Source organism: Protomyces lactucae-debilis (genome assembly GCF_002105105.1).
Source record: "Protomyces lactucae-debilis strain 12-1054 chromosome Unknown BCR37scaffold_10, whole genome shotgun sequence".
Classification (NCBI taxonomy): Eukaryota; Fungi; Ascomycota; class Taphrinomycetes; order Taphrinales; family Protomycetaceae; genus Protomyces; species Protomyces lactucae-debilis.
In genome coordinates, this window is record NW_024468002.1 from 459,511 (window position 1) to 483,056 (window position 23,546).

Below are 23,546 nucleotides of genomic sequence, written 5' to 3' on the forward strand. Positions count from 1 at the left end.
GATTTCCGTGCACGTGCAGATTACTTTTGCATGTGAGATGACTCAACTATACTCTACTATATACTATACTATACTATATACTATTGCTGTGGTACACATGCTGGGCAGATGAGTGGCTCAGGCTCAGACTCAGACGAGCTAGAAGCACCAGACTACCGCTTACTCTCTAAATCATCCTACTCCCTGCCCTCTCGCGGCGACAAGGACTTTGAGCCAGATGGCACACGCAAACAAGATGCTACACTGCTTGCATCCCGTCAGGCCCTCTATGCGGCCGTTGCAGTGCAGCGTGTCTTGCCAGCTGATTGTATGATGTGTGCATGGAACCCATGTATGGGGCATGGCATCCTCTTGCATCCAAAGGGACCCCTCTTCAAGTCCATGGGTCGCTCCTTTGGCGCCAATAAGGCGTGTATGCTGTTACCGGAAGAGACCCTCTTCCTTCTTGAACGCGGTAGTCTTGTCCTGCACCTGCAAGACGACACTGAACAACTCCCCTTATCAGTTCAAGCGGCATATGCATTGTGTTTGGACAAAGACGTCTCACTCGCTCAGTATCAAGTCTACAGCCATCTCAAACGCGCAGGCTTCCATGTCCTTCGTGCAACACAAGTCAAGCATGACATACCAAGCTTCCTGACAACCCTACAAGACTCCATGCGCCGAGTCTCTCGTACGCTCACACAACTGCAAAGTGGTTGCGTGGATGCACGCAGCGTGTATCGGTCCTACACACAACTCTACAACCGACTCGCCATGTCACCCTGTCATGATCCTCGTGAACAAATCAACACAACCACCCCATCCAGGCTACACGTCTGCTACGATGTTTGGAAACCTGGTGTGCACTTTAAAAAATCAATGCCAGGAGAGCCGCATTTTAGGGTTTGCGTTTGTACAACCGACGACGCTATGCCGTTGCGAGCAGAGATGGATGCATTGTTGGCGAGTATCCCACTCCATACACAGACGCCCACGCTGAGGGATGGCTACCGTGAATCCCTCATCCTGGCAATAGTGGATGCGGGCGTGATGAGTCTTCTACGTCTGGGCGATATTTCATTCTCAACACACAAGCGAAGTAGTCAATCAAGATAGCAAGGATAGCGCAATAGACAAGCAACGCTTGATATCATATGGACTCTGAGACTCTAGATTGTCGTGCAAGGAAGCAAGCTCTTTTTTTGTGAAAGAAACCACCATGAAGGAAAAACCAAATACAGGAGATGAAACTCCTACACCCGCTTTACTTCTTGGAAGCCTTCTGTGCAGCCTTGGTGACCTTACCGGCAGCACCGTCAGTCTTCTCAACCGACTTGATGACACCAACGGCAACAGTCTGACGCATGTCACGAACAGCGAAACGACCGAGAGGTGGGTACTCAGTGAAAGCCTCCACACACATAGGCTTCGATGGCTGCATCTTGGCAATGCAAGCATCTCCGCTCTTGACAAACTTGGGCTTGTCTTCAATCGACTTACCCGTACGACGGTCAATCTTCTCAAGCAACTCGGCAAACTTGCAAGCAATGTGTGCAGTGTGGCAGTCAAGGACTGGTGCGTAACCGGCAGAAATCTGTCCAGGGTGGTTGAGGACAATGACTTGAGCGTTGAAGAACGCAGCACCCTTGGGTGGGTCCTGCTTGGTGTCACCGCAGACGTTTCCACGACGAATCTCCTTGACGGAGACGTTCTTGACGTTGAAACCAACGTTGTCTCCGGGCTGGCCAGACTCAAGGGTCTCGTGGTGCATCTCAACAGACTTCACTTCAGTGGTGACGTTGGCAGGAGCGAAAGTAACAACCATACCGGCCTTGATGACACCAGTCTCAACACGACCGACAGGTACAGTTCCAATACCACCGATCTTGTAGACATCCTGGAGAGGAAGACGGAGAGGCTTGTCGGAAGGACGGACAGGGGTCTCAATGGCGTCAATGGCCTCGAGGAGGGTGAATCCCTTGGTGGTGTTACCCTTGACGGTCTTCTCCCATCCCTTGAACCAAGACATGTTGGGGGACTTCTCAATCATGTTGTCTCCGTGCCAGCCAGAAATGGGGACAAAGGCAACGGTGGCTGGGTTGTAGCCGACCTTCTTGACGAAGTTGGAGGTCTCCTTGATAATCTCCTGGAAACGAGCCTCAGAGTACTTGGCAGTGTCCATCTTGTTGATGGCAACAATGAGCTGCTTGACACCGAGCGTGTAGGCGAGCAAAGCGTGCTCACGGGTCTGACCATCCTTGGAGATACCAGCCTCAAACTCACCAGTACCAGCGGCAATAATGAGAATGGCGCAGTCAGCCTGCGAGGTACCGGTAATCATGTTCTTGATGAAATCACGGTGACCAGGGGCGTCAATGACGGTGACAAAGTACTTGACAGTCTCGAACTTCCAGAGAGCAATGTCGATAGTGATACCACGCTCACGCTCAGCCTTGAGTTTGTCGAGCACCCAGGCGTACTTGAAGGAACCCTTGCCCTGTAGGTGTTAGCCAATCTTGTTTTCAAATTTTCTTCTCTGAGTGCTCTTTCGAGTAGAGAGAGGGAGATGACTTACGAGTTCAGCAGCCTCCTTCTCGAACTTCTCGATGGTACGCTTGTCGATACCTCCGCACTTGTAGATCAAGTGGCCGGTGGTGGTGGACTTGCCGGAGTCGACGTGTCCGATGACGACGACATTTACGTGGCTCTTCACTTTAGGTGCCATTGTAGAATAAAGACTTTGGCTGTCTCTGGTTAGTCTCTGGCTGTGTACAAGGTAGAAGGGGGAGGGGGGGAACTGACCTAGAAAGTGTTTGGTTCTGGGAGAGAGAATTTCCTTTCTTTCCTTCTCTCTCCAGCTCAACAGGACCAAGCTGGGGTTAGGCAAGGGTGAGTCATTGCGTGGCAATGTGACTGCTATCACGTGACTATCAGATGGGTAGTAGTAGAGTAGTAGGTAAGTAGTAACTATCCATCACACTCACAGCTGCACCCAGACACAGGGCACACAGCACTCTGCCGGAACCACGCTACAGCATGTTCTGAGTGGCACCCGTGATTGCACCGCAGGCAAAAGTTCAGCGACCAGTCAAACGTACGCTGTGCCTTGTCCTGCACTCTGCACGTCGCCGTATCTTGGTCGGGGCTCGTTCCAAGTGGCAAGAGACACAGTGCACAGCGTGGCAAGGGTTTTCGGCAACTCGGGCACAACGTCGCCTTTGTAGCCGTCATACCAGACTGTTGATGCCCACTGTGCGTTGTGTGATCACGCGAGGCAATGGCTGCATCACTGCGATGATGCGTTAGATTAGCACCGCAATGATTACATCGCACGTAAATCTGCCTGGGTGGCAGGCGTGTCGTGACCCCTGCTTCGCGAGACAGGCGATTCCGCATGACATCCAGACGGCATCGCGTATGAAACAGGCCCCAGCTGTTGAGCAGATTCTTGTACTCTGCAACCCAATCCATGACGCGTGGATCTTCATACAGCTCCGGCTTGAAGGACGTCACGAGTGCCACGGTCTGTACATCGCCCGTCCGATCAACATACGTTTGTAGTAAATCAAGCGACGTGGTGGTAATACCAGTCAATAGCAACCCTTCCAAGTTGCCCTCATCCGTCTCAGTCTTGCTCATGGCCCGCAAAACACTCGCAATTTCTTCGTCCTTGAGGTAGCGTATTGCAATACTGATGCGTTCTCGCAGCGTCAAACCTTGCTCATCTAGCACATCGCGCCAGCTTCCCTCAGAGACAAAGGCAAAGAGCGCACGGATATAGGGAGAATCCAGCTCCACAGCAAGACGCTTACAGCTCTCCTTCCAAATGTTGAATGGTTGCTGTCCCTCATCCTTTCCAGCTTTTGCAGCAACAAAGCCAGCAATCGCAGCGGACATAATACGCATAACGCTCCCACCCATCATGAGTATCTTGACAGCCTCTTCCACTTGACCGTGCTGGGCAACCGCATAAAAGGCAGCCTTGTCAAATTGCCGCTTATCAAGCAAGTCTTTCTGGAAAACGTCAAATTCCTCATTCGTCAAGCACCAGCCGGTCGTTGTCAAAGCGAGCTGTCTCGTACCGAGCGAGGAGAGTGATTTTGGCAGAATGTCACATGCACGCCGACTATTGACTTGCGTCACGGCTTGTGTAAACTTCTCCGTGTGTGCCTGTGACAAAGCATTCGGTCGCTTCAAGCTCCCTGCACTGCCACTGCAAATATTCAGGGCTCCCTCATAGCAGAAATCCAAACTGCCATGGCGTAGTTTGCCAGCAAGGCTCTGTCGACGCGACCAAGCAATCCAGCGCCAGACCGTTTGCAAACTCTCCTCCTGGACGAGTCCCGCATTCAGCTCTGCATCCATTTCATACTTGTCGAGTGCACGTCGCCGCATCAAATTTGAAATGTCGCTTTGCAAGACACTAGACATGTCGCGATACTTTGCAGGTACTTCTGCATCTGTTGCCGAATCAGATACCGACTCTGATCGTGAAAAGGGATTTCCCAAGCGTGGAGAGCTGCAACTACTATCGTCTTTGTGTAATTCTGCTGCTGGTGTTTCCTGTGCTTGAGCAATACGCAGCTTGCCGCCAAAGGCCATACTCAAATCACCGCGGCTTGAGAGCGACATGGCTGGTTTAATAGTTTGAACTGTATCTGCCTTAACGCCACCATCTCCATGCAACGTCAAAAACGTCCAAGGCGATTGTCCAGCACGCTCACAATAGTCAAATCCAGCGAGATTCTCCCGCTTGACGACGTGGTGCCGATTGACACGTAGGCCTTCTTCCTGTCGTCTTGCTACATTGGCGCGAGATAGGCGACTGATGTCCCCTGCATCATCCAACTCCCATAAATTGAGGGAGCCGTCTTCACACGATGCTGCGAGGTGGGCGCGATAACTTGGCGCAAAGCGCAAGCCTGTGATGCGCTGCTTGTCGTCTGTACATAAACACAGTTCTGGCTTGCCTGTACTTGCTCGACGATCCCAAATGCTCACTGTATCGCCATACGTTGATGCGAATTTATTGGGATCTTGCACATCCACTGTTATATTGAACGCCGCCTTGGTCGGTATTGAAATGGCCGAGCCATCCTTGGGGTCTTGACGTAGATCAATGAGTCGTAGCCACCGATAATTGAGGCCCGCTAGGAGGTAATGCTGTGAGTCTGGCGCCCAGGCTAGGGAAGAAACGCCTTCACTGCCTGCATACTGACCCGTGACGGTTTGCGTTTCGACATTATACAAGGAGAGGGAATAATCGTGGCGTACTTTATCTAGCCCAATAGCAAGGTGTGCTCCTGATCCAAATGCGACAGCTGTACAGTTGCGTTGTCGCGCAGCAGGTACTTTGATGGCCTCCTCCAAATCGGCAAAGGGCTTGATGAGGTCCACAGCGCCAGTACTATAGCCTAGTGCCAGGAGATTCGTGGAAGCATGCGACCAGTCGAGGCATTGAATCCCTGCTTGTGTCTGCCACTGCTGGACGGGTGGTGCATCGAGCGCGTCGACACGGTGAATGGCTGCACGGGTGCCTTGGCCTGTAAGACAATGTACCGAGTCGCGCGATACACGGAGCATGGCCTTGTTGATTGACTATTCTACCGACGTGGGAGTGCTTGTACCAGCATCATCTGCCCAGTAGAGTAGACGGGGAGGTTGGTCCCTGGTCGTGGTTGTGTCGTGTCGCATGCAGCACAAGAAAGAGACTCAACAACAACCAGCACCCCCTACACTCTCTGTCTCTCTCTCGCTCTCTACCTGGTGCTCCTGCCTCATAAGGCTTCCGTCGCTCTCTACTCTACACGCCAACGTCACCGGCACCACACTCTCTATAGCAGGCCGCATCCCCAACAACAAGCAAACTGTCCTTACCAATGCAATGAACAAAAAACCTAAACACACGCATCACAAGGGGCTTGCAGCTGAGGGCCATGTTCAAAACTCTAAGCGGAACATCATGGACATGGGCGCACTAGAGAAGGAATTCGATAAAGATCTTGGCCAATGGGTAGAAAAAACCACGCATGATCCTTCACATACAACGCGACATGCGCATTCGCAGCACACGGAGGCGAACAAGGCTGAATCGTGCGCGTCACCCCCAATGAGTACGCCGACGCCTGCTCTCAATGCTCATGGGGTGTTGGCAGTCAAGGCAGCCAGTCCTCTGCTGGATGATCCACTTGATGCCAGCACGCCTACTCCTTCTTCATCATGCTCGAGCCAGGCAAGCTCCAGATCAAGTTATCCGCCAAGCAGCCGTCAATCCAATCAGAGTATTCCAGTCTCGCGTGTGTCCGTGTCTCCTCCAAGACAAAGCACAACTCAAAGCAGCCCACCGAGCCAAGCACAACCGGCTCCATATCCGACCAATACACTCGTCGTGACCAATGTCAATGGAACCATTCAAAATATCACTTATGGTAATGCGCATAATGGCTCTGATGTCTTGCCATGGCTCAGAAAACCAACTGCTTTAGCGGTTTCAGCGACGGAAGTAGGCAATGAGGCAATAGCTACACCTACAATGACAAATGCTATGGACGATCTTGGCGTGGCCGTTGCGTCATCTGTTGTGCTCACTGCCTCACCCACGCCATCCTCTTCAGCTGGAACACTTGGACCAGGCACGGCCGGCAGCCTTCGAAGTGATAGCAGCACAGGCCTTTCTCAAACCGGCAAGACTGTTCTTGGCAGTGTTCTTGGCGTTGTTGGTGGCCTTGGTCTTCTCTGTGCCGTTGCCTTGCTCCTCTTTTCACAACGAAAACGTCGGCGTCTCAACAAACGAGACAGCAAGACTGCCTTGGCGAGCGACAAGCAGAAGAGCTATGCTAGTACTTGGACAACCCCAAATGCAGCAGCTGCTATTCGAGCTCGCGAGATTGGCAGCGCCGGTGAGAGTGGGATTGGTCAAGACGCGCACGAACGTTCCTTCCACGTTGTGTCTGGTCAACATCTGCCGCAACCGCCATCGATGATTCTACCTGGTCAACGCACACGAGGCGTATCACCATCACCCATTGTGTTTCGAAATGGTCAGCCGCCGCCAGGTACGGGCAATAGCGACGGTCAAGATCCATTCTCAGACTCGGCTGCGATAGCCTGGCCCTTGAGTGCAGGCATGATCATGAGTGATGCACAACCCTCGCCGGATAGCAGTCCGACGACATTCACACGCACAGGCCGGATAGGTTCCTTAGCAGGACACTCGTCAAGAGCTTCATTGACCGCATCTGGCAGTCGATTCGTCGAGCATGGACTCTAATCTCTCTCTCATCCAGCCCGACTCATTCAATTTCACATCTTCTTTATTACGGTCAAAGCGCGTCTCTCGCCTGGTATGACTAATCTATTTGTATCGCCTCTATTCAAGTTTGGCGAGCTATCCAAGGCATTTGTTCTTACACATAATGTTTGTACTTGCTCGTCGTCAATGCTTTCAAATCTTTGCACTGTGTACGTGTCTGTCCAGTGTACGATGCACATACACTGTGGCTGTCAGAAATGATGCGCGATACGTCCAGGCACCGGTCTACAAACCAGGTTGGGCTGCTTGCACCAAAGCTCTGCTATTCGAGCGAAGGAAGTACTATGATCTCGTCGGATAGATCATCAAAGACATATTAATTAGTTCTATCATTGCAAAGTCTACTTTGAACACTTCCAAAACGCGCATAACAACAAGAGTCTAGTTGGCAACAGGTCGCATCTCACCTTGAGGGTGCGCCTCACCCATCACATCTCGTCCAATATCACCCACCTTCTCTGCAGCGCGACCAGTGTCTGATTTTGCAGCCTCACGATCGCCAGCTTCAGTCTTGGCTTGCTTCGCCTTGGCCACCTTCTTCTTGTCGCTCTTCTTCAAGAATCTGAACTTGTTAATTCGGAACAACCAGAAGAGTAAAAAGGCAGCACAAGCATTGAACACAGCATAGGCAAAAACGAGCGCAATGTCGCGTTGACGGTGTGAAAACTTCATGTTGACGCCCAAGAAGAAGTCATCAGAGACAGTGTAGCGACAGTACTGGCAAACACCATCCGTCGCTGAGCTGACAAGTTGACCAAGTCCACCGTTCGCAAAGAAGGGTTGCATGTAGTCCTGGCAAGTTTGGCCAGCAGGCGCTGTGAACTGTGTGAGCTCGTATGCCTTGCATTCGACGGGCACACCGCTGACGACATCAGTGAAGAGACCTTCGATGAGGTAGGTGAAAGGACTGACTCGATAAGCAAATTGCCAGAATGATGGGAGAGCAGCAGGAGGTTGAAGCACGCCGTTGAAGATGATCACAAAGGTGAACAGCAGTGTTGAGACGATGGCGGCGGTTTGTTCATTGGGCACGAATGATGCGGCCAATTGGGCAAAGGTGCTGAGCCAAAGTTCAAACATCATGAGGATACCCCAAGCATAGGCACCGCGAGAAGCCTTGAGCGCCGAGCCGACAAAACCGCTGGGGAAGTTGACGGCAAAATACCAGGGCAGAAAGAAGAGCGTTCCGCAAACAGCATTGAGTGGGATCTCGCAGACAATTTGGGCAAACATGAATGCAGGCCAACTGTAAATCTTGGAAGGCATCTCGCGCACTTCAAACAGATTACGGGCAGAGACGAAGCGAGGCTGAATTTGGTTCATCAGCGACGTGGACAGGACCACAGCCATAAACACTGCGAAGAGCTTGTTCTGAAGACCTTGAGCAGAGTTGTCGGCTTTGTAGAATGTAAAAGAGACGAAGAGACCTGCAACGACATTGAGAGCCATCTTTGCGCCAACGTAGACGGGAGCGCGCATGTCGGAGATGAAGAGACGCTTGGTGACTTCCCAAAATTGTGTCGCGTAGCCCATAGCATAGGTATTGCCTGCGCCTTTCTCAATCTCATCGTTCTTGTGCTCGCTGCGCATCTTGGTCGTCATCTCTTGAATGTCCTTGGTCACTTTTTTGCATTCCTCAGATTCAGTCCACATTTCAAACCAGTTCTTGTCAGAGGAAGCAGTCGCACCAGCACCAATAGCATCGAGAATATACTCAGCCGGATTGTCATTCTTGCCGCACTTGCCACCGCCTTGTCTTTCAAAGTAGTCACAGAGGGTCTTGGAGCTCTTGCCAATGTCGCCAAAGTAAGCAGTACGACCACCTTTTTGCAAAAGCAAAAGACGGTCAAACTGCTCAAAGAGAATAGCAGACGGCTGATGGATGGTGCAGAGGATAGCTTGACCAGCGTTGGCGAGCTTGCGCAGAAGAAGCACAATAGACCAGGCGGATTGCGAATCGAGACCAGAGGTGGGTTCGTCCAAGAAGAGAAGTAGCTTAGGCTTTGCGGCGAGTTCAACACCAATTGTCAATCGCTTGCGCTGCTCCACGTTGAGACCTTTACCGGCAGTACCGACAACAGCCTCAGCGTACTGTTCCATCTCAAGCAGCTTGATGACCTCCTCAACATATTCGTACTTCTCCTTGCGAGTGACAGTCTTGGGTTGACGCAGCACTGCAGAGAAACGGAGAGATTCGCGAACAGTCATCTCAGCCATGTGAATATCTTGTTGCTGGACATAACCAGTGTTACGCTGGAAGCTGTGTCCGAGTGGCTGACCAGAAACGAGCATGTCGCCCGTGACCACGCCAGTATCGACGCGCTGAGCCAAAACATTGAGCAACGTGGTTTTGCCTGCACCCGACTCTCCCATAAGACAAGTCAGGGATTTTGGCTTGACGTAGCCCTGCACATTGTTGAGTAACTTGCGTGACTCGCCCTTGATCTGAATGACATAGTCGAGGTTTTGCCAGGTGAAAATGTCTTCCGATTTTGCAATCACATCTGAAACTTCTTCGGATGATTCCTGAATATCATCCGCAGGATTGTGCTCCAAAACAGGCTCATTCTGCTTCTCAAGGTCCCCGCTCACATCCTTGCCTGCCGCAGCTGCTGCAAGGTGCTTAGGTGCTCCACCACGTTTGAAGAGCACAACATCACCACCCTCAGCGACTGGAGCAATGAACTCAGTAGCGATGACATTGATGGCCAAGAAACCGATCCAAAATGCAATAACGATACCCAGATTGCGCCAGAGATTGGAGAGCTCGTAGCCATAGGTCACAGAGAGATAATTGAGACCATTCACCGTGATGGAATTGGGTTGTGCTCCAGTGACCGCGCAAGCCTGATTTGCCGCCGCACTATAGCCCGGACCAGATGGGACCAACTGTGCACAAGGAGTATTGTCGTAGAGCTTGAATTCATTGACCATCAAGGCTTCGAACCCATACGAGATGGGATTAATATACTTGATCCAGCGGAACCACTGCTTAGTTAGCAATGCCTTTCTTGAAACATGAGAATGCACTTACCCAGCCAGTCTGCTCGAGAGGAATGAGATATCCAGTGTAAATGACGAGTGCCAGAACGCCGAGACCGCCTAGAGTCGTCGCTTGGTCGACAGTCTTCGTGATGGCAGCCAACATCCTGAAAAAAGACGTCATACACATGGTGACCAGAAAAGTGAACAGATAGAAGATGAAGAACTGCCCAGGAGTGCGCGAGAGGTTCGTCATAAAGTAGAGGATCAGATCGAAGGCAGTGACCACGACCAATTTGATTGGAATGTCTGCCAAGAGTTGTGACAAGGCATCCGCAGATGGATGGTACATGGCAAAGGACTTGTGACGAGCAATGATGGGGCGTTGTTCATAGAGTGACGAGATCTCAGCCATGGCTGAGAGCGCATTGACGAGGATAGCAAAGAAGATGACACCTCCGCGAGAGAAGTAGCTAATGTTAGCGTAGTCATGGGGAAAAGGTAAATATACCCACTGGTGTCTTGAGGCGTATTGTAAAAGACGGACCCGACAATCAAGGCTTGGAAGATGGACGAAAAAATGTTGGCACCGATGTAGGCGGGATCTCCCAACATACGCTGGTAAGAGCGCTTGGCACAGAGCTTGAGTTGCATTGGGTAGGTGATGGTGTAAGGCGACTTCTTGCGAACGTGTTTGGCCTTTTCGTCAGCAACAGAGTTCTGGATTGGGGCAACGGCATCCGAGTTCTTGAAAGTCTTGTCGTAGGTGTCCATTTCGCGCAAGAGATCCTTGTACTCTTCTGATTTGGTCCAACGTTCCTCAAATTCTTCTGGCGTGCGAGGCACTTTCTTGGCATAGCCATTACGAGCAAAACGAGCCTTGGGGTCGGTCACGGCAGTCAAGAAGTCGGCAGTCGTTTGTCGCTGAGGGCATTCGAAACCCATGTCGACAAAATATTGCTTGGCAGACTCGGCGGGGCCAAAGTAGATTTGCCTGCCTGCGTAGACGACGGTAACCTTGTCAAAGACTTCGTACAAGTGTTCACCAGCTTGATAAATGCAGACAATGCAGGTAGACTTGACCAAGTTGGTCATGACACGCAGAGCCTTGGCATATTCGAGGGCTGTCGAGGCATCCAGACCACGCGTACTGTTATCCCACATTTGCACAATGGCACGACTGGACAAGGTCTCTGCAATTGAGACACGCTTACGCTCACCACCAGAAACACCGCGAACGTAGTCATTGCCGACACGGGTGTTATATGTGTGCTTGAGGCCAAAAGTTGTGGCAAGCACGTCGCGCATGTTTTTAATGTACTCCTTGCGAGACCAGCCGTGAAGACGATTTCGGGGTGCACGCGTCTCTGCCGCAAACTCAAGTGTTTGAGCAACAGTCAAGTGAGGGAAGTGGATGTCCATCTCGCCGTTATACACCACTTCTGCCTTGTACTCTCGTTGCATGCGCTCAAGGTCCACGCCATTGAAGTGGATGTCTCCCTCGATCTTCGTGTAGCCACCGTGTTCACCTGCAAGCGTCTTGAGTAGAGTGGAACAACCAGCACCGGGCTTGCCGAGCACGAGGAGCATCTCTCCCTCGCGCACAAGACCATTGAAATTCGAGATGATCTTCTTGGTGGGGGTGTGCCTAAAAGATGCAAGCGTCTCCTTGAAACGAACAAGCGACAGAATCGGATCAAAAATGGTCTGCTGGTAGCTGATATCAGCGCCTTTGCCGTACGTCGAGACATCTTTGAAAGCCACACCAGCTGAGCGGCCCTTTCGGCCTTCCTTCTCAGACTGCTGCATCATAGAACGCACATAACGCTCGAGCGAGAAATTGTGTTCCAGGTCGAGAGGATCACCGGCAGTCGTGCGCTTTGATAGGGTCTGCCGCAATTCATCAAATTGCGCATCCGTGAACGTCTGCGTGCGAGCCAAGGCATGGTTGTCTGTAATAGTGCCCGTGTCGCTGGACTCATTGCTGTTGTCGCGACTGGGAGAATGAGGCCCGGTCATGGCAGCTTCATCGATCGGTGGGCCCAGAGGTTCGAGACCTGTCTCCAGGTCCCGGGGAGCTGCTGGCACAGGAGCGTGCAGTGACATGGGTCGCAGTCTAGGTCGGAAGAGTTGGGTTGTATGAGAGACAACGAAGGGAACACGGCCTCTATATACTGTCGGCTGCTCAGCCGCCGGGCCTATTAATCATGAGTCAGTGAGACAGAGTCTGTCTGACTGCCATGAACCCGCCGGAGACAAGCGAAGCGCGTGTGCGATCGCAGAGTCCGCCTGTCGCACCTCTTTGCTTTGGTTGTTTCGCCCGGATCGCATGACTTCCGTTCCCGTTGCCGGCCACCAATCACACAGCAGCCACAGAGCAACAAGAGATGCCAGATCTATGACAACAGGCTTCATCAGGCAGAAGACCCTGAGAAGAGACTGTGAGATCAAAGAGCGCATCTACATATAGGCCCTTGAGCTGCAACTCTTCGGTGCATATCTAGACAGATTCGACAAAACCGACCACAGAAGCCCCATTCTTGTCCTCGAAATTCCCACAAGCCCGCCAAAGGCTCTTGTCTAGATTCATGCTTGCATATAGCCGTACTCATGTGCTATATAGCATAATAGCATCATGCTTGTGATTCTATTTACTGAGAAAGCTACTTGACTCATGCATGCCTATGCTTGCCCGAGCCTCAAGGCCCTGGTCGGCGGTCGCTTCTATGCTCGCGGATATTTTCGCTTCCGGTGACGTGCCCAAACAAAATTCGCATCCGTGGGACGTGGGACAGGGCGATCCTTGGGAAATCGCTGGAATGAAGGTGCCGGTCCACTGCCGGACCATTGCCGGTCCCCGGGCTGAATGATGCCCGCCTTCGATTTCCAGGGGCAAAAATAAGCTTTCATGCACTTGTAGTCTTAGAGATACCCTGGAAGTTGGAACCCTCAGAATAGGCAAGCACAGCTTCTCAGCCGTCGGCAGGGGACCTCAACCCTAAGATAAAGCAAAGAAGGAGATGGGCACAGTTCTGGGGCTTGTTGCTACCTGCGCAGTGACGAGTCAAATGTCGCTTTCGTCGTCACTCTCGTCCTGAACAATTTTGATACGTCGCCGGGCTGCTGAGCTTGTCAATTTTGGTGCAACTCGTTTGAGAGGCGTCGCGTGTTTTGTAGGACGACCCCTTGCATTTCCTTGTAGCATGACTGCAACCTCAGGCAGGTCATCGTCCGACTCTCTGTCGAGTTGACTGGAGGTAACTCCTTTGCGTTGTGGCTTCTTATATTCAGGGGAACTTTCGTCGATAGTCAGTCGCGTCAAGATGCCGTCGTCTGAAACATCACTAAACAAGTGCTCCACGTTCTCAGCTGCGCGTGACTTGGAAATGACACTGGCACTCGTCTTCTTGGCAACGAACATGAGTGGTTCGTCGCTGTCGCTGTCATGCTTCCGCTTGCGTGTGGTGTTAGACATCCTCAACTGCTTTCTTTGACGCTTCGTCTGCACATTAGAATCCCTCGTTTGTAGGAGACTGGACCTGTCATTCCCAAATCCCTCATCACTGTCGTCCATGCACTCTGAAAGCGGCTTGCTTTGCATAGCAATCCGCTTCCATTGTTCTGATTTAGCCTTGAGCTTTGCCGGACGCCATTCTTGTCCGACCATGTGAACGAGCTTCGTCAGAGTCTTGCTGTGTGGTACGCGCACAGTCGTGTCGAGGCTATAGAGTGATTTGACGTCAGAAAAACAGCCATTCTCTTGCAGGATTGCACCTGCATTGAAGTCTAGTGCCCGACTGGCTCCAAAACGACGTTCTAGCTCATCCTCGCCAGCGGCATCCAGTAATCCACAGCTTGGCGTCAACTCAATCAGGGCATCGTCCAGACGAAATGGAGCAGGCTTCTTCTTGGCAAGCGCCTTGGCAGTCGTAAATCCACGCTCAGCATTTTCTGGCATAGCAAAGACCTTCTTCTGCTTTTTGGTCTTGGTAAGAGTCTTGAGCTCTCGGTCCTCTGGCCGGTCATCTTCCGGCAGCTCGAGCAGCCTCTTTTCGCAGACTGGGTTGATATTCCATGGCAGAATGCGAGGAACCTTTGCAGACATCCTAATGTCCTTGCCAGACTCAATTTTGCGCTGCATTACCCTGTGTGCGTCCTTGGCCTTGACGAATGCCATTTCTTCCTTGCCTTTTGTGCACAACACAAAGACTTGACCAGACCTCTTTCGACCGGTTCGACCCATCCGCTGGAGCATTCTTGCAGGAGACGAACTTGTATCATAACAAATAATCATGTCAATCTCACCAATGTCCAGACCTTCCTCGCCAACAGATGTGGCAACAAGCACATTGAAGACGCCTTCTTTGAACTTCTTGATGGTAGCAAGTTGTTCCTTTTGCGACATGCCAGTCTCACCTTTGCCCTTGGACTGGCCGTAAAAACCAGTTGCCTTGACAAGCGGATGATGCCGTTTGAGACTTGCGATAATCACTTCTGTTGATGCACGAAGACTGGAAAACACCATGACCCGCGTACCCATCTCTCCGGCTTCGGCTGCTTTCTGGAAATGATTGAGAATGAGACCATTCAAATAATCCAGCTTGGGATGACCCGTGTAGTTGGGGTCTTGCAGCGCTTCTTCAATATCAGCCATCATCTCCTTGAACACGCGCGAGTTGACTACCCTCGCCTTCATTTGAGAGCCCTTGACACCTGCTCTGAGTTCCTTCATTTCCTCGTAGAATGGTCGCATGCCATGTTCGTTGAGCAGCGTCATGCTTTGGCCCATACTTGCCACGAATGCGCCAATGCTTCTGACGGCATTGGCATTCATATTGCCATTACCCCTGGCTGCTATGCAAAAGCGATTGACTGCGTCTCGAATGCCAAAAGCACTAATTTTGGTAGCATCGCTCGTGCAGCCAACACCCATGGACTTGATCCGATCAAGATCGTGTTTGACGAGACTGGCAAACGAGGTTTGCACAGCAATCATATCATGATCCAGGTCCAGCGAGATGGTTTCGATATCTTTGGTGTGCGTATAGGCACGAATATCAAGTGACTCGTCGTTGCGAATCTCGATTTGGGAGATGAGCAAATTGTCAATCACTTCTTGGACGCCCTCGACCGTCCTACCGGGTGTGGCTGTCAGCGCAAGGACACGAAAGCTCTGAGAGACGGCTTTGATTTGCGCGACGACCTCTGTATAGGCATAACTGCCAGTCGCGTGATGGGCCTCATCAATCACGAGACAGCTGACTTGCCTGCCATCCACCAGGCCATTGCGCAAGTCGTTTTGGAATGTTTGTGGTGTCATGAAGAAGACTCGCCGCTCCTTGTACGCCGAGGTACGCTTTGCGGCGGGTACACTGCCCGTCATTTCTGCAATATCGCGCCAGGGGATGCCGCAAATATGATAGCAAGCTTCAATTTGTTGAGCCACAAGCGGCTTGGTTGGCGCAAGGAAGACGATCTTCGACTCTGGTGCCCCTGTTTGTTAGAATGTACTCAAGAGCCCTGGCCACTCACATCTGTACCAGTTGAACATGACAATGGCAGCAATGAATGTTTTTCCCAATCCTGTAGGCAGAGCCACCAACACGTTCGTAAACAAGGCCTTGGATATCATATTGAACTGATAGTCACGCTGTGCATAGTTGGTGGGAAAGACCCATGTTCCGATCGTGCTTTCATCTAGCTTATGGTGCGTTGGTGGCTCTTGTCGGTCTCTGAAGCGCGCATTGGCGTACTTTTGAGCTGCAATGTCACTTCCAGCAGACGTCGGGGACTTGCGCGGACGCGGCGTTGTCGGTCTTCCTTCTGCGAGGCGCCTGCCATCGAGCGTGGTTTGGACAAGCTTGCGCACTGGATCTGGCTCATCGTCAATCACCACAATGTCATGCTCGTCAATAGCAGCGTCGCCAAATAACTCATCGTAATCTTCGTCCGACATGACGGTATGGATCAGCACCTGAGTCTCATGACGAATGGCCTTGTGAGATCTGTATACGAAAAGTCGCGGCAGTTGCGTTGAAGTAGATGCATTTTTGGATGGACGCGACGAGATGACACGCGACGCGCAACACGAATTTGGAATTTGGATTTGATACTACCGAACTGCTCTATTGATACATGTAGTCTGCCTGTTGATCTTGCTGATAATCTTGCTGTGTCCATTCCTGACCATTCCACTGCTGTCCCTGTAGCCCGATATCCTGCTGAGGTGCAGACTGTGCATCATACTGCAGCCAAGGTTGCGCGTAATCACTCATCTGGACTACATTGTGTGGCAGCCATTGCTCTTGGCCCAGTTGGTTGCTGCTAGGTGGATATGGCTGATACGTGTCCGACACGCCATCAAAGTCAAATGTCTGCGGCGTACCCATCACTTGCATGGCATGTTGACCCATAGGATAATCGAGCTGTGCAAATGCTGAATCGCCGTACTCCATCGTCACTTGCTGGTCTTGAGAGTTTGATTGGTGCTGACTCTGTGTCATCTGCTGTTGCGGATGGGAAGAGTAGTTGGAAAAGGAGGGATTGAGCCGTGACTGCATCGGCGGCCTTGTGGGTTCTTTACTAGTGGTGCTTTTTGCTGCCGATGAGTTGAACATTGGATCAGGACCCGGCATAGAGCCAGCAAGAGACAGCTTATTCTTGTTGCCGCGGCCTCTAGGCTCAATAGAACCGTTTTGCGCACGAGGTGTGACGGTCGTTTTTGACGACTCGGAAGACCTCGAGGAAAGGATGGACGAGGGGCCACTGCCGTTGCCAAGAGAGTCGGAGCTGTTGCTCTTTTGCTGTCTAGATCTGCCAGAACCAGTTCCTGATGAGCCACTACCGTTGACATGCTCTCGCTGCTTCAACTTCTTTGCAGAATGAACTGGTACTTGTTTCTTCATTTGCTGTAGAATCTCAAGACAGCGCTCGGCAGCAAATGAACAAGATGAACAGACGACCATGGCGCGAATAGCAATGTCAGCCTGTTTCAAGCACGCTTCCCGATCACCTGCAACAGCTTCGGTCTCTTCTTGAATCAAGCAATAGAACAAGATGAGTCCGGCGAAAAAGGTCGCATACAGTGTCAGAATGTGTCCAAACAGCTGCGGTTCGTTATCCAACACACGAGTCGTGAGGTCCAAAATGGCAAAAGCTGCTTGTTTGCAGCGTATTGCATAAGACTGATGCTGCGGTCGCCCAGAGTCGGCGATATAGTGTAGAAAGGGTCGGTATAACAAGAACTGGATGTGATGGTAATTGTAGTGAATGAGCGTTGTGATGCGCCAATGCATGAGGCCTAGTCGTGTGGCTTCTGCTTCTTCTCGAATGTGGCGTGGCAAACCGTCGTACCAGGTATTCAGTTCTTGTTCAAGGGAACCAATTGCCTGGTGAGAGATGGTGGCACGGCCTTGCTCGCGGCCGATCGGATACACTTGGCGAACGATGTGTCCAAGAATTGTCATGAGCTTGCTGGACTGGTTGACGGCATTGTAGGTTGATGGGATGTCGGCTGGCTGTACACCAACGAGATCATCGTCCATGAGATACTCATCGTCCAACTCTTCAGCCGGTGCCTGATCATAGTCTTCCTCTTCAATACCGCGTGGCAGACCAAGCACAGCATGCAGGTACATGTCGAGATTGCGCAAAATCCAAAATAGTTTCTTGCGTAGATGACGTTCCTTGGGTCGGAAGGCACGGCCGAGATTGCGCTGTATACCCATACGCTGCGCACACTTGAGTGCCAATCCAAGATGCGACCAGCATACGCTCATGTTTGCAGTGGACTGGAGAAACAGACTTTGACAGAGGAGTGTCTGCAACACAAAGTAATTGGCTCGAGTCAGCGGGTCTGAGCGACGCTTGGATGCTTGAAAGTATTGGAAGGCGCGCAACTTTGGGTCCTCAATATTGAGTTCATCACTGACGCCCTTTGAAAAGATGCAACCAACAGCAAGCGTTGCGAAAAAGACTGGCAAGAATGGTTCTTCCTCCACGTCCTCCTCCGCCTCGACGTTTTTGTACAGAGCCTGCATCTCCTTGTGGAAGGACGGCTCATGGAAGAATTGCAAGGCTGCCAAAGCGTGATCGAAGCACAGTTTGATCAAGACTTTTGCAATGTCGCGCGGAGGCAAATCCACATCTTCCGCAGAATCTGCAAGGACGTCGTTTTGTTCGAGTTCAATATGCTCGTCAGCCTCGTCGGCTGGATCGCTGTTCTCTTGCTTGACAGCTCCCTGACGAGATTGACTGCGGGCTCGCAAGTGATGTTGGATGCTATCTCCATTCCCATAGATATCGCCCGTTGCGAGACTTCGTTCATCCAGGACGCGAGAACAAACGCTATGCGTAAAGCGTGTCCCTGAGGAGTCACCTCGGTACTCAGTCTGACCATGCACATCCATGTGTAGCTCACCAACACCGTCAATCATACTCTCGAGCTGCTTACCCGGCGTAGAGACTTGTGTCTTGGAAGACTGGTATGGAGGGCTATCGCCATCCGGGCTCACTGACTCCTGCCACTCTGGCAGGTTGAGGGCCTGTTCAAGACTCAACAGCTCTTTTTGAAGCAAATTGCCGTCTTCCGACGTCAAGGTCAGTTTCTGCCGCCGCGCAAAGGCTCGCAGGAGACGTTCATAACGTGCAGAACGCTCTTCAAGCTGGTCTACTTGATCTTGTGTATGCACCCGCCGCCTCGGACTTGGCTGATCAAAGGTACAGGCATAAGAGTAGACGGTACAATGCATACAAGGCTGTTCTCCCGAGCACTTGATCTTTTTCAACCTGCACTTATCGCAAGCACGAGAGACCCTGCGTCGCTTGAGATTCGCATGCGACCCAAGCGCTTCGTTTGTTGCCGAAAACGGAGGCGTCGGCGGCGGACCCATGGGCTGCAACGGTTGTTGTTCCGGGTGCATGGTTGTTGGACTGACCGTCAACGGGACAGCTCCTTGATGCCAGACTCTCTACCTTTTCTTTGGTAGTTGCGCTCGCCTTTTTCGCCTTCAAGTTTAGACGTAAAAGTCACGTGCTGCGACAGGGGAAATGACGTCAAGCTCACCCAGGTCAGCTATAGAAAGTATTTGCTGACCATCAAAGTGCTAAAGTGCTCAAAGCTTACTGTTAGTGTTCTCAAAATCATTCATAATATGTAAGGACCAATAAACTCATACGGCAACAGCAGGACGTGCGCCCATCACGGTCGACTTGACATGTTGCTTCCCCTCAAGCCGCTCAACCTGCCGATGAATGGCCAACCGCAAGCGTCGAATCATGGCTGCATGGCGCTTGACACGTTCTTGCGTTGCAACCTCTTGCTTCTCTTGCTCTTCCTTTTCTTGCAAGGTCAGCTTTCCAACGCGCTCAGCAATGGTTTCTTCTTTCGTTCCTACTGCCGCGGGTTGAGGTGGAGCAAGGGGTGCATCCCGTACATTCGACTCTGGTGCACCGCGAGAGAGTCGTAGTCCAGGTGATGCAGGACGCGGCGCTTGTAATTGTCCGAGATTGAGATGACGTCGACCTGATGCAAACAATCCAGCATCACCAGCTAGCATGGGCAGCGACGAGGTGGATGCTAATCCCAGTGCATCACCATACAAGGGTTGTTGGTAGAGCGAGAGTGGCAAGGTTGGGTACAACCCAATCGTGTCCGGCTTCATCTGCAGCCCAGGGTACTCGGACCCCGGTGAGAATTGGCTTTGCGCATATAAAGCGGATGTTGGGTCTTCAAAGCCTTCTTGGCCTGGGAACGTACCAGAGAGCTGCAACAACCAAGCATCAAAGTCGAGCAAGTCTTGCTTTGTTTGCAGGGCAGTCAAGGTGCCATCACTAAAGAGTGGGCCTTCAGGGAGTAGCTGTTGCTGCTGCTGTGGCGGAGAATCAAAGAAGAACCCACCATCATGCAAGTACGTATCAAGCGTGGACAGCCGTTCTGCCATGATGGGATTATAAACTGGCTCCATCCTCGATCGTTTTGCATCTTCAAAGAAGATGGACGCTTCTTCTTGGTATGCTCGCTTCCTTGAGGCAGGAAGGGGCTGCGACTGCTGTACAGCACTGGCAGAAAACAAGTCTGGATAGGCGCTTTGTTCCTTTTGTGTATGTCCGCCATGCTCGAGGTCATACAAGTTTGGGTAACGCGCCTCTTCATACATCTCCTGCTGTGTCCGGTGAGAGATTGTAAAAGGGCCTGATGCCATACTGCGCGGCGATTGGAAGCCGAGTGCATCACTGCTTGGTGGTGATAGGCTCGAGTCGCCCATGGAGGAGGCGGCACCACTTTCTTGCACGGACAAGGCCGGTTCACTTGCACGCGCCACCTGCTGCTGCTGCTGCTGCTGCTGCGACTGATGCTGCTGACGTTCGGGCGTCAGGGAAGGTGTTCGCAGCAACTCTGCCGACTTTTCAGTGTGCGTCTTGATGTGCTTCTTGAGGTCTTGCGGCCGCTTGAAGGAGCGCCTGCAGTGGTGGCAGTTATGCGGCTTCAGTGGGACATGCACGCGGATGTGGGAGGTGATGTGGTCGCTGTATTTGGTTGTTAGTTTCAATATATACATCACAATAGAGGAAGAGGGTACCGCTTGGCTGTCGTGATGGTGCAAGTTCCCCATGCGCAAGTGAGGGTGAGGTTGCCTGTACTCTTTCTGCCGATGTGGTCTTCGCAGACGTGGTTGTAGAGATCTTCTGCGTTGTCAAAGTGCTGTTGGCAGTCCTTCCATGCGCAGGCGGTGGGTGCATCTGCCATGGGCTGCTTAGTGGATGAGATTTGGGCCTGCTTGTGGTTTTGGTCCTGTTGCCAAGGAAAGTTCAATACTTTCTTTATCCTGTACTCTCTACAGTATACAGACTGCAGTACTCGCTACACTTTCCACTCTGCCTGCCAAGACAAAATTGTGTTTGCGAGTTGGCAAGTGAGGGAATATTCAGATGGCATGCACTATCTCTGCTACCTGAATGCCACAGCTGCACTCTGGTAAGGCCCATCCTCCCGCCGCAGCAACAGCTTCTGCAACGGCGCAGAGTGAGGGTCAAAGTACAGACCCTCCACCTTGCCATCCGACCGACGCACACTTGCATAGTAGAAGCCACTGATGGTCAACCCAGCTTCCGCACTCTTCGCATCCCCAAACGCAGTCTCCTTCATTCGCATAAATACATGCTCGTGGCACAGTTCACGACACCGTGCCATCGCTTGCAGTGCTTCACCCTCCTCCATCATGCGAAACGGACTCAGCTTGCGCCAGTACAACACATCTGTCTCAACCGTTGCATTCCACTTGCCCGTCAGCAGGTGATCCAGAATCTCACCTTCAAACAACGTAACAATCGAAGAAACACTCGCATTCGGGACATGACTCGCGCGCATACGGCCATACACCGTGCCAGCTGCAAAATCAACCGCTTCAAATTCAAGACTCACGAGCCACTCCTCCTTGACGCGTAGTTGTGACGTTTGATCTTGCGGTGGATCAAGGTAGACTGTCAATGACTGACAGCCTGAAAAACGAGAACCCGCACTCAGCAGTGAACAAGGCTGACGGCGCATGCTCGTCCCATGAATGGGTTCAGGCACCGATCGAAACAAGCGAAGGAGCAAGACTTTGCGAGATGTATTGGCAGTGCGCGTCGTTGTATGTGAGCTTGACGCCTCTTGCTGCGTGCTGCGTGCTACCCAACCGTTTGATCGGGAGTGAGGCAATCTCGGTGCACGAGAAATGGGAGCCTCCTCTTCATCAGATGCATCAGAATCCGATCCATCTTCGTCTTCGTCTTCATCTTCATCCGCCTCATCCTCATCCTCATCCTCCTCAAAATCCTCCTCCACGATGCCGCGTTGCGCAGACGTTTCCTCGCGACCATCCAACTCATCCATAGCAGACATCTCTGAATCAAAGCCTTCCAGAAAATACGCACCACGAGCTTGCGCTGACGGCACACGACGGGCCTCCTCATTCCGTACCGTTGGGGAAGTTCTATCAGCGACGTACTCTCGCCATAACCGACGTTGTCGCTCAGGTAAATACGCACCTGTATCTGCCTGACGTTGTGTGTATCGAGAAACCTCTTGCTGTCCCGTGAGGACTCTGCGGGGCTGACGAGAAAGGGTTGTGTTGGTGTCGGCTTGCTCGCCGTCGCGCTGCCCTCTCATCACAGCTATCGGCGCACGCATTGGTTCTTTTGTGATAAGGGATGTTTCGAAATGATAAGAAATGAGCTGACGAATGGATTGCAGCAGTGAATGACTGCGCCCTGTTGCTCTCAGGTCATGGGCGCTTGCATGACCTTTTCTCTTGTGGGTCGCTATGGAAAAAGCTTAAAGTCGCATTGGAGTCGCAAAAATTTGTTGGACAGGCACAGAGCCACACTGTCATGTCATTTTTGGCGCCGAGATCTCGTTTGATGGCGGGTCGGAAGACCTCAAAGCGATGCAGCAGGTGCAGACCGACTGGTGTCGTCAAACCTTTGGCCTCACGCGTCATGCTGCAAGACTGCTGGCTATTGTGGACCTGGCGATTCTGCCTGTAGTAGAAAGGAGGAAGCAGATTGCCATTGGCTTTGCAGACTACCTGGAGAACCTTACCGACAATCGCCTCGCCCATTTTGCTTTTGAACAAGCCAAGATCAACGCTCAAGACGATACTGCAGGCAAAACGTGGTACAGCCAGATCTCTACACTTCTCAATGGCTCCGGTGCGACTCTCGGCTCTCCAACGTGCCGCAAAGACTTCACTGAGTCGCTCTGGAAGACGCACTATGAGAACTGGGTGCATGAATGTGCCAACAACGCGCTATACAGACACATTACACCAGTCTCGTTCGAGGAGTTCAAGGAGCAAAGGCCTTATGTCAAGATGCAGGACGGATATGCTGGCAGATGGATTGCGCGTATGCGCGGCAGTAATGACCAGCTCATGGTCAATAGAGGGAGAAGACACAGGGATGACGAGCTGGATCGCTCCTGCCCGGCATGCAAGCCGACCGGCGATGTTGTGGAGACTCTGCAGCATGCACTGCTCGAATGCTGCGACCACGAAGCTCAACTGGCGGACATACGGCTGCGTTGGCCTGACTCGAGCCCTGCCGACATCATGCAAATCATTGTCGACCCACCGAAAGAACATCTCTCCTTCGTGTCGCGCATTGTCAACGCTGTCATCAGCAAAGTCAACGGGCGCTACCTGAGAATACTCTAGCTGTGTCTTCTATGACCAGCAAATAGCCTTATGGCACTATGCGTTGTCCGGCGTGGAGAGTCTGAGCACCCTTG

At 51.9% G+C, this 23,546-nt stretch overlaps 8 protein-coding genes across 8 annotated transcripts; 2 read left to right on the forward strand and 6 right to left on the reverse strand.

Moving 5' to 3' along the window:
* The first annotated feature begins 43 nt into the window (after nucleotides 1-43).
* On the forward strand, nucleotides 44-1,254 carry BCR37DRAFT_37092 (uncharacterized protein). The gene has a single exon (XM_040868339.1). It carries the CDS (start codon nucleotides 109-111, stop codon nucleotides 1,096-1,098), a length of 990 nt encoding a protein of 329 aa, XP_040725244.1. The 5' UTR covers nucleotides 44-108; the 3' UTR covers nucleotides 1,099-1,254.
* Nucleotides 1,097-2,726, reverse strand: BCR37DRAFT_380047 (P-loop containing nucleoside triphosphate hydrolase protein). Its single transcript, XM_040869411.1, has 2 exons — nucleotides 2,558-2,726; nucleotides 1,097-2,479 (listed from the first exon to the last, which is right to left on the reverse strand). Exons 1-2 carry the CDS (start codon nucleotides 2,705-2,707, stop codon nucleotides 1,247-1,249), a joined length of 1,383 nt encoding a protein of 460 aa, XP_040725245.1. The 5' UTR covers nucleotides 2,708-2,726; the 3' UTR covers nucleotides 1,097-1,246.
* Nucleotides 2,727-2,825: 99 nt separating this feature from the next.
* On the reverse strand, nucleotides 2,826-5,667 carry BCR37DRAFT_380048 (uncharacterized protein). The gene has a single exon (XM_040869412.1). It carries the CDS (start codon nucleotides 5,563-5,565, stop codon nucleotides 2,950-2,952), a length of 2,616 nt encoding a protein of 871 aa, XP_040725246.1. The 5' UTR covers nucleotides 5,566-5,667; the 3' UTR covers nucleotides 2,826-2,949.
* A 130-nt stretch (nucleotides 5,668-5,797) lies between these two features.
* BCR37DRAFT_398889 (uncharacterized protein) lies at nucleotides 5,798-7,252 on the forward strand (the record flags this gene model as incomplete). The annotated part of the gene is made up of 1 exon (XM_040871764.1): nucleotides 5,798-7,252. Exon 1 carries the CDS (start codon nucleotides 5,867-5,869, stop codon nucleotides 7,250-7,252), a length of 1,386 nt encoding a protein of 461 aa, XP_040725247.1. The 5' UTR covers nucleotides 5,798-5,866.
* A 423-nt stretch (nucleotides 7,253-7,675) lies between these two features.
* On the reverse strand, nucleotides 7,676-12,295 carry BCR37DRAFT_347597 (bfr1+ protein; the record flags this gene model as incomplete). Its single annotated transcript, XM_040867778.1, has 3 exons — nucleotides 7,676-10,282; nucleotides 10,329-10,749; nucleotides 10,788-12,295. The coding sequence occupies 3 exons, from the start codon at nucleotides 12,293-12,295 to the stop codon at nucleotides 7,676-7,678; spliced, it is 4,536 nt and encodes a 1,511-aa protein (XP_040725248.1).
* A 1,045-nt stretch (nucleotides 12,296-13,340) lies between these two features.
* On the reverse strand, nucleotides 13,341-19,197 carry BCR37DRAFT_387579 (uncharacterized protein; the record flags this gene model as incomplete). Its single annotated transcript, XM_040870547.1, has 3 exons — nucleotides 13,341-15,769; nucleotides 15,809-16,281; nucleotides 16,412-19,197. 3 exons carry the CDS (start codon nucleotides 19,195-19,197, stop codon nucleotides 13,341-13,343), a joined length of 5,688 nt encoding a protein of 1,895 aa, XP_040725249.1.
* A 1,491-nt stretch (nucleotides 19,198-20,688) lies between these two features.
* BCR37DRAFT_338671 (putative transcription factor PacC) lies at nucleotides 20,689-20,957 on the reverse strand (the record flags this gene model as incomplete). The annotated part of the gene is made up of 2 exons (XM_040867306.1): nucleotides 20,689-20,803; nucleotides 20,857-20,957. Coding segments are annotated over 2 exons (216 nt in total), but the record flags the coding sequence as incomplete, so codon positions are not given.
* Nucleotides 20,958-21,099: 142 nt separating this feature from the next.
* On the reverse strand, nucleotides 21,100-22,721 carry BCR37DRAFT_380057 (vacuolar import and degradation protein-domain-containing protein). Its single transcript, XM_040869413.1, has one exon. The coding sequence runs from the start codon at nucleotides 22,446-22,448 to the stop codon at nucleotides 21,225-21,227; it is 1,224 nt and encodes a 407-aa protein (XP_040725251.1). The 5' UTR covers nucleotides 22,449-22,721; the 3' UTR covers nucleotides 21,100-21,224.
* Nucleotides 22,722-23,546: the final 825 nt, after the last annotated feature.

Bases quoted from the DNA above. Each gene is read 5' to 3' on its own strand.
- BCR37DRAFT_380047 (XM_040869411.1), bottom strand. From the start codon at position 2,707: ATGGCACCTAAAGTGAAGAGCCACGTAAATGTCGTCGTCATCGGACAC. The intron at 2,480-2,557 runs GTAAGTCATCTC...TAACACCTACAG, and splicing joins AGAAGGAGGCTGCTGAACTC to GGCAAGGGTTCCTTCAAGTA.
- BCR37DRAFT_37092 (XM_040868339.1), top strand. From the start codon at position 109: ATGAGTGGCTCAGGCTCAGACTCAGACGAGCTAGAAGCACCAGACTAC.
- BCR37DRAFT_380048 (XM_040869412.1), bottom strand. From the start codon at position 5,565: ATGCTCCGTGTATCGCGCGACTCGGTACATTGTCTTACAGGCCAAGGC.
- BCR37DRAFT_380057 (XM_040869413.1), bottom strand. From the start codon at position 22,448: ATGCGTGCGCCGATAGCTGTGATGAGAGGGCAGCGCGACGGCGAGCAA.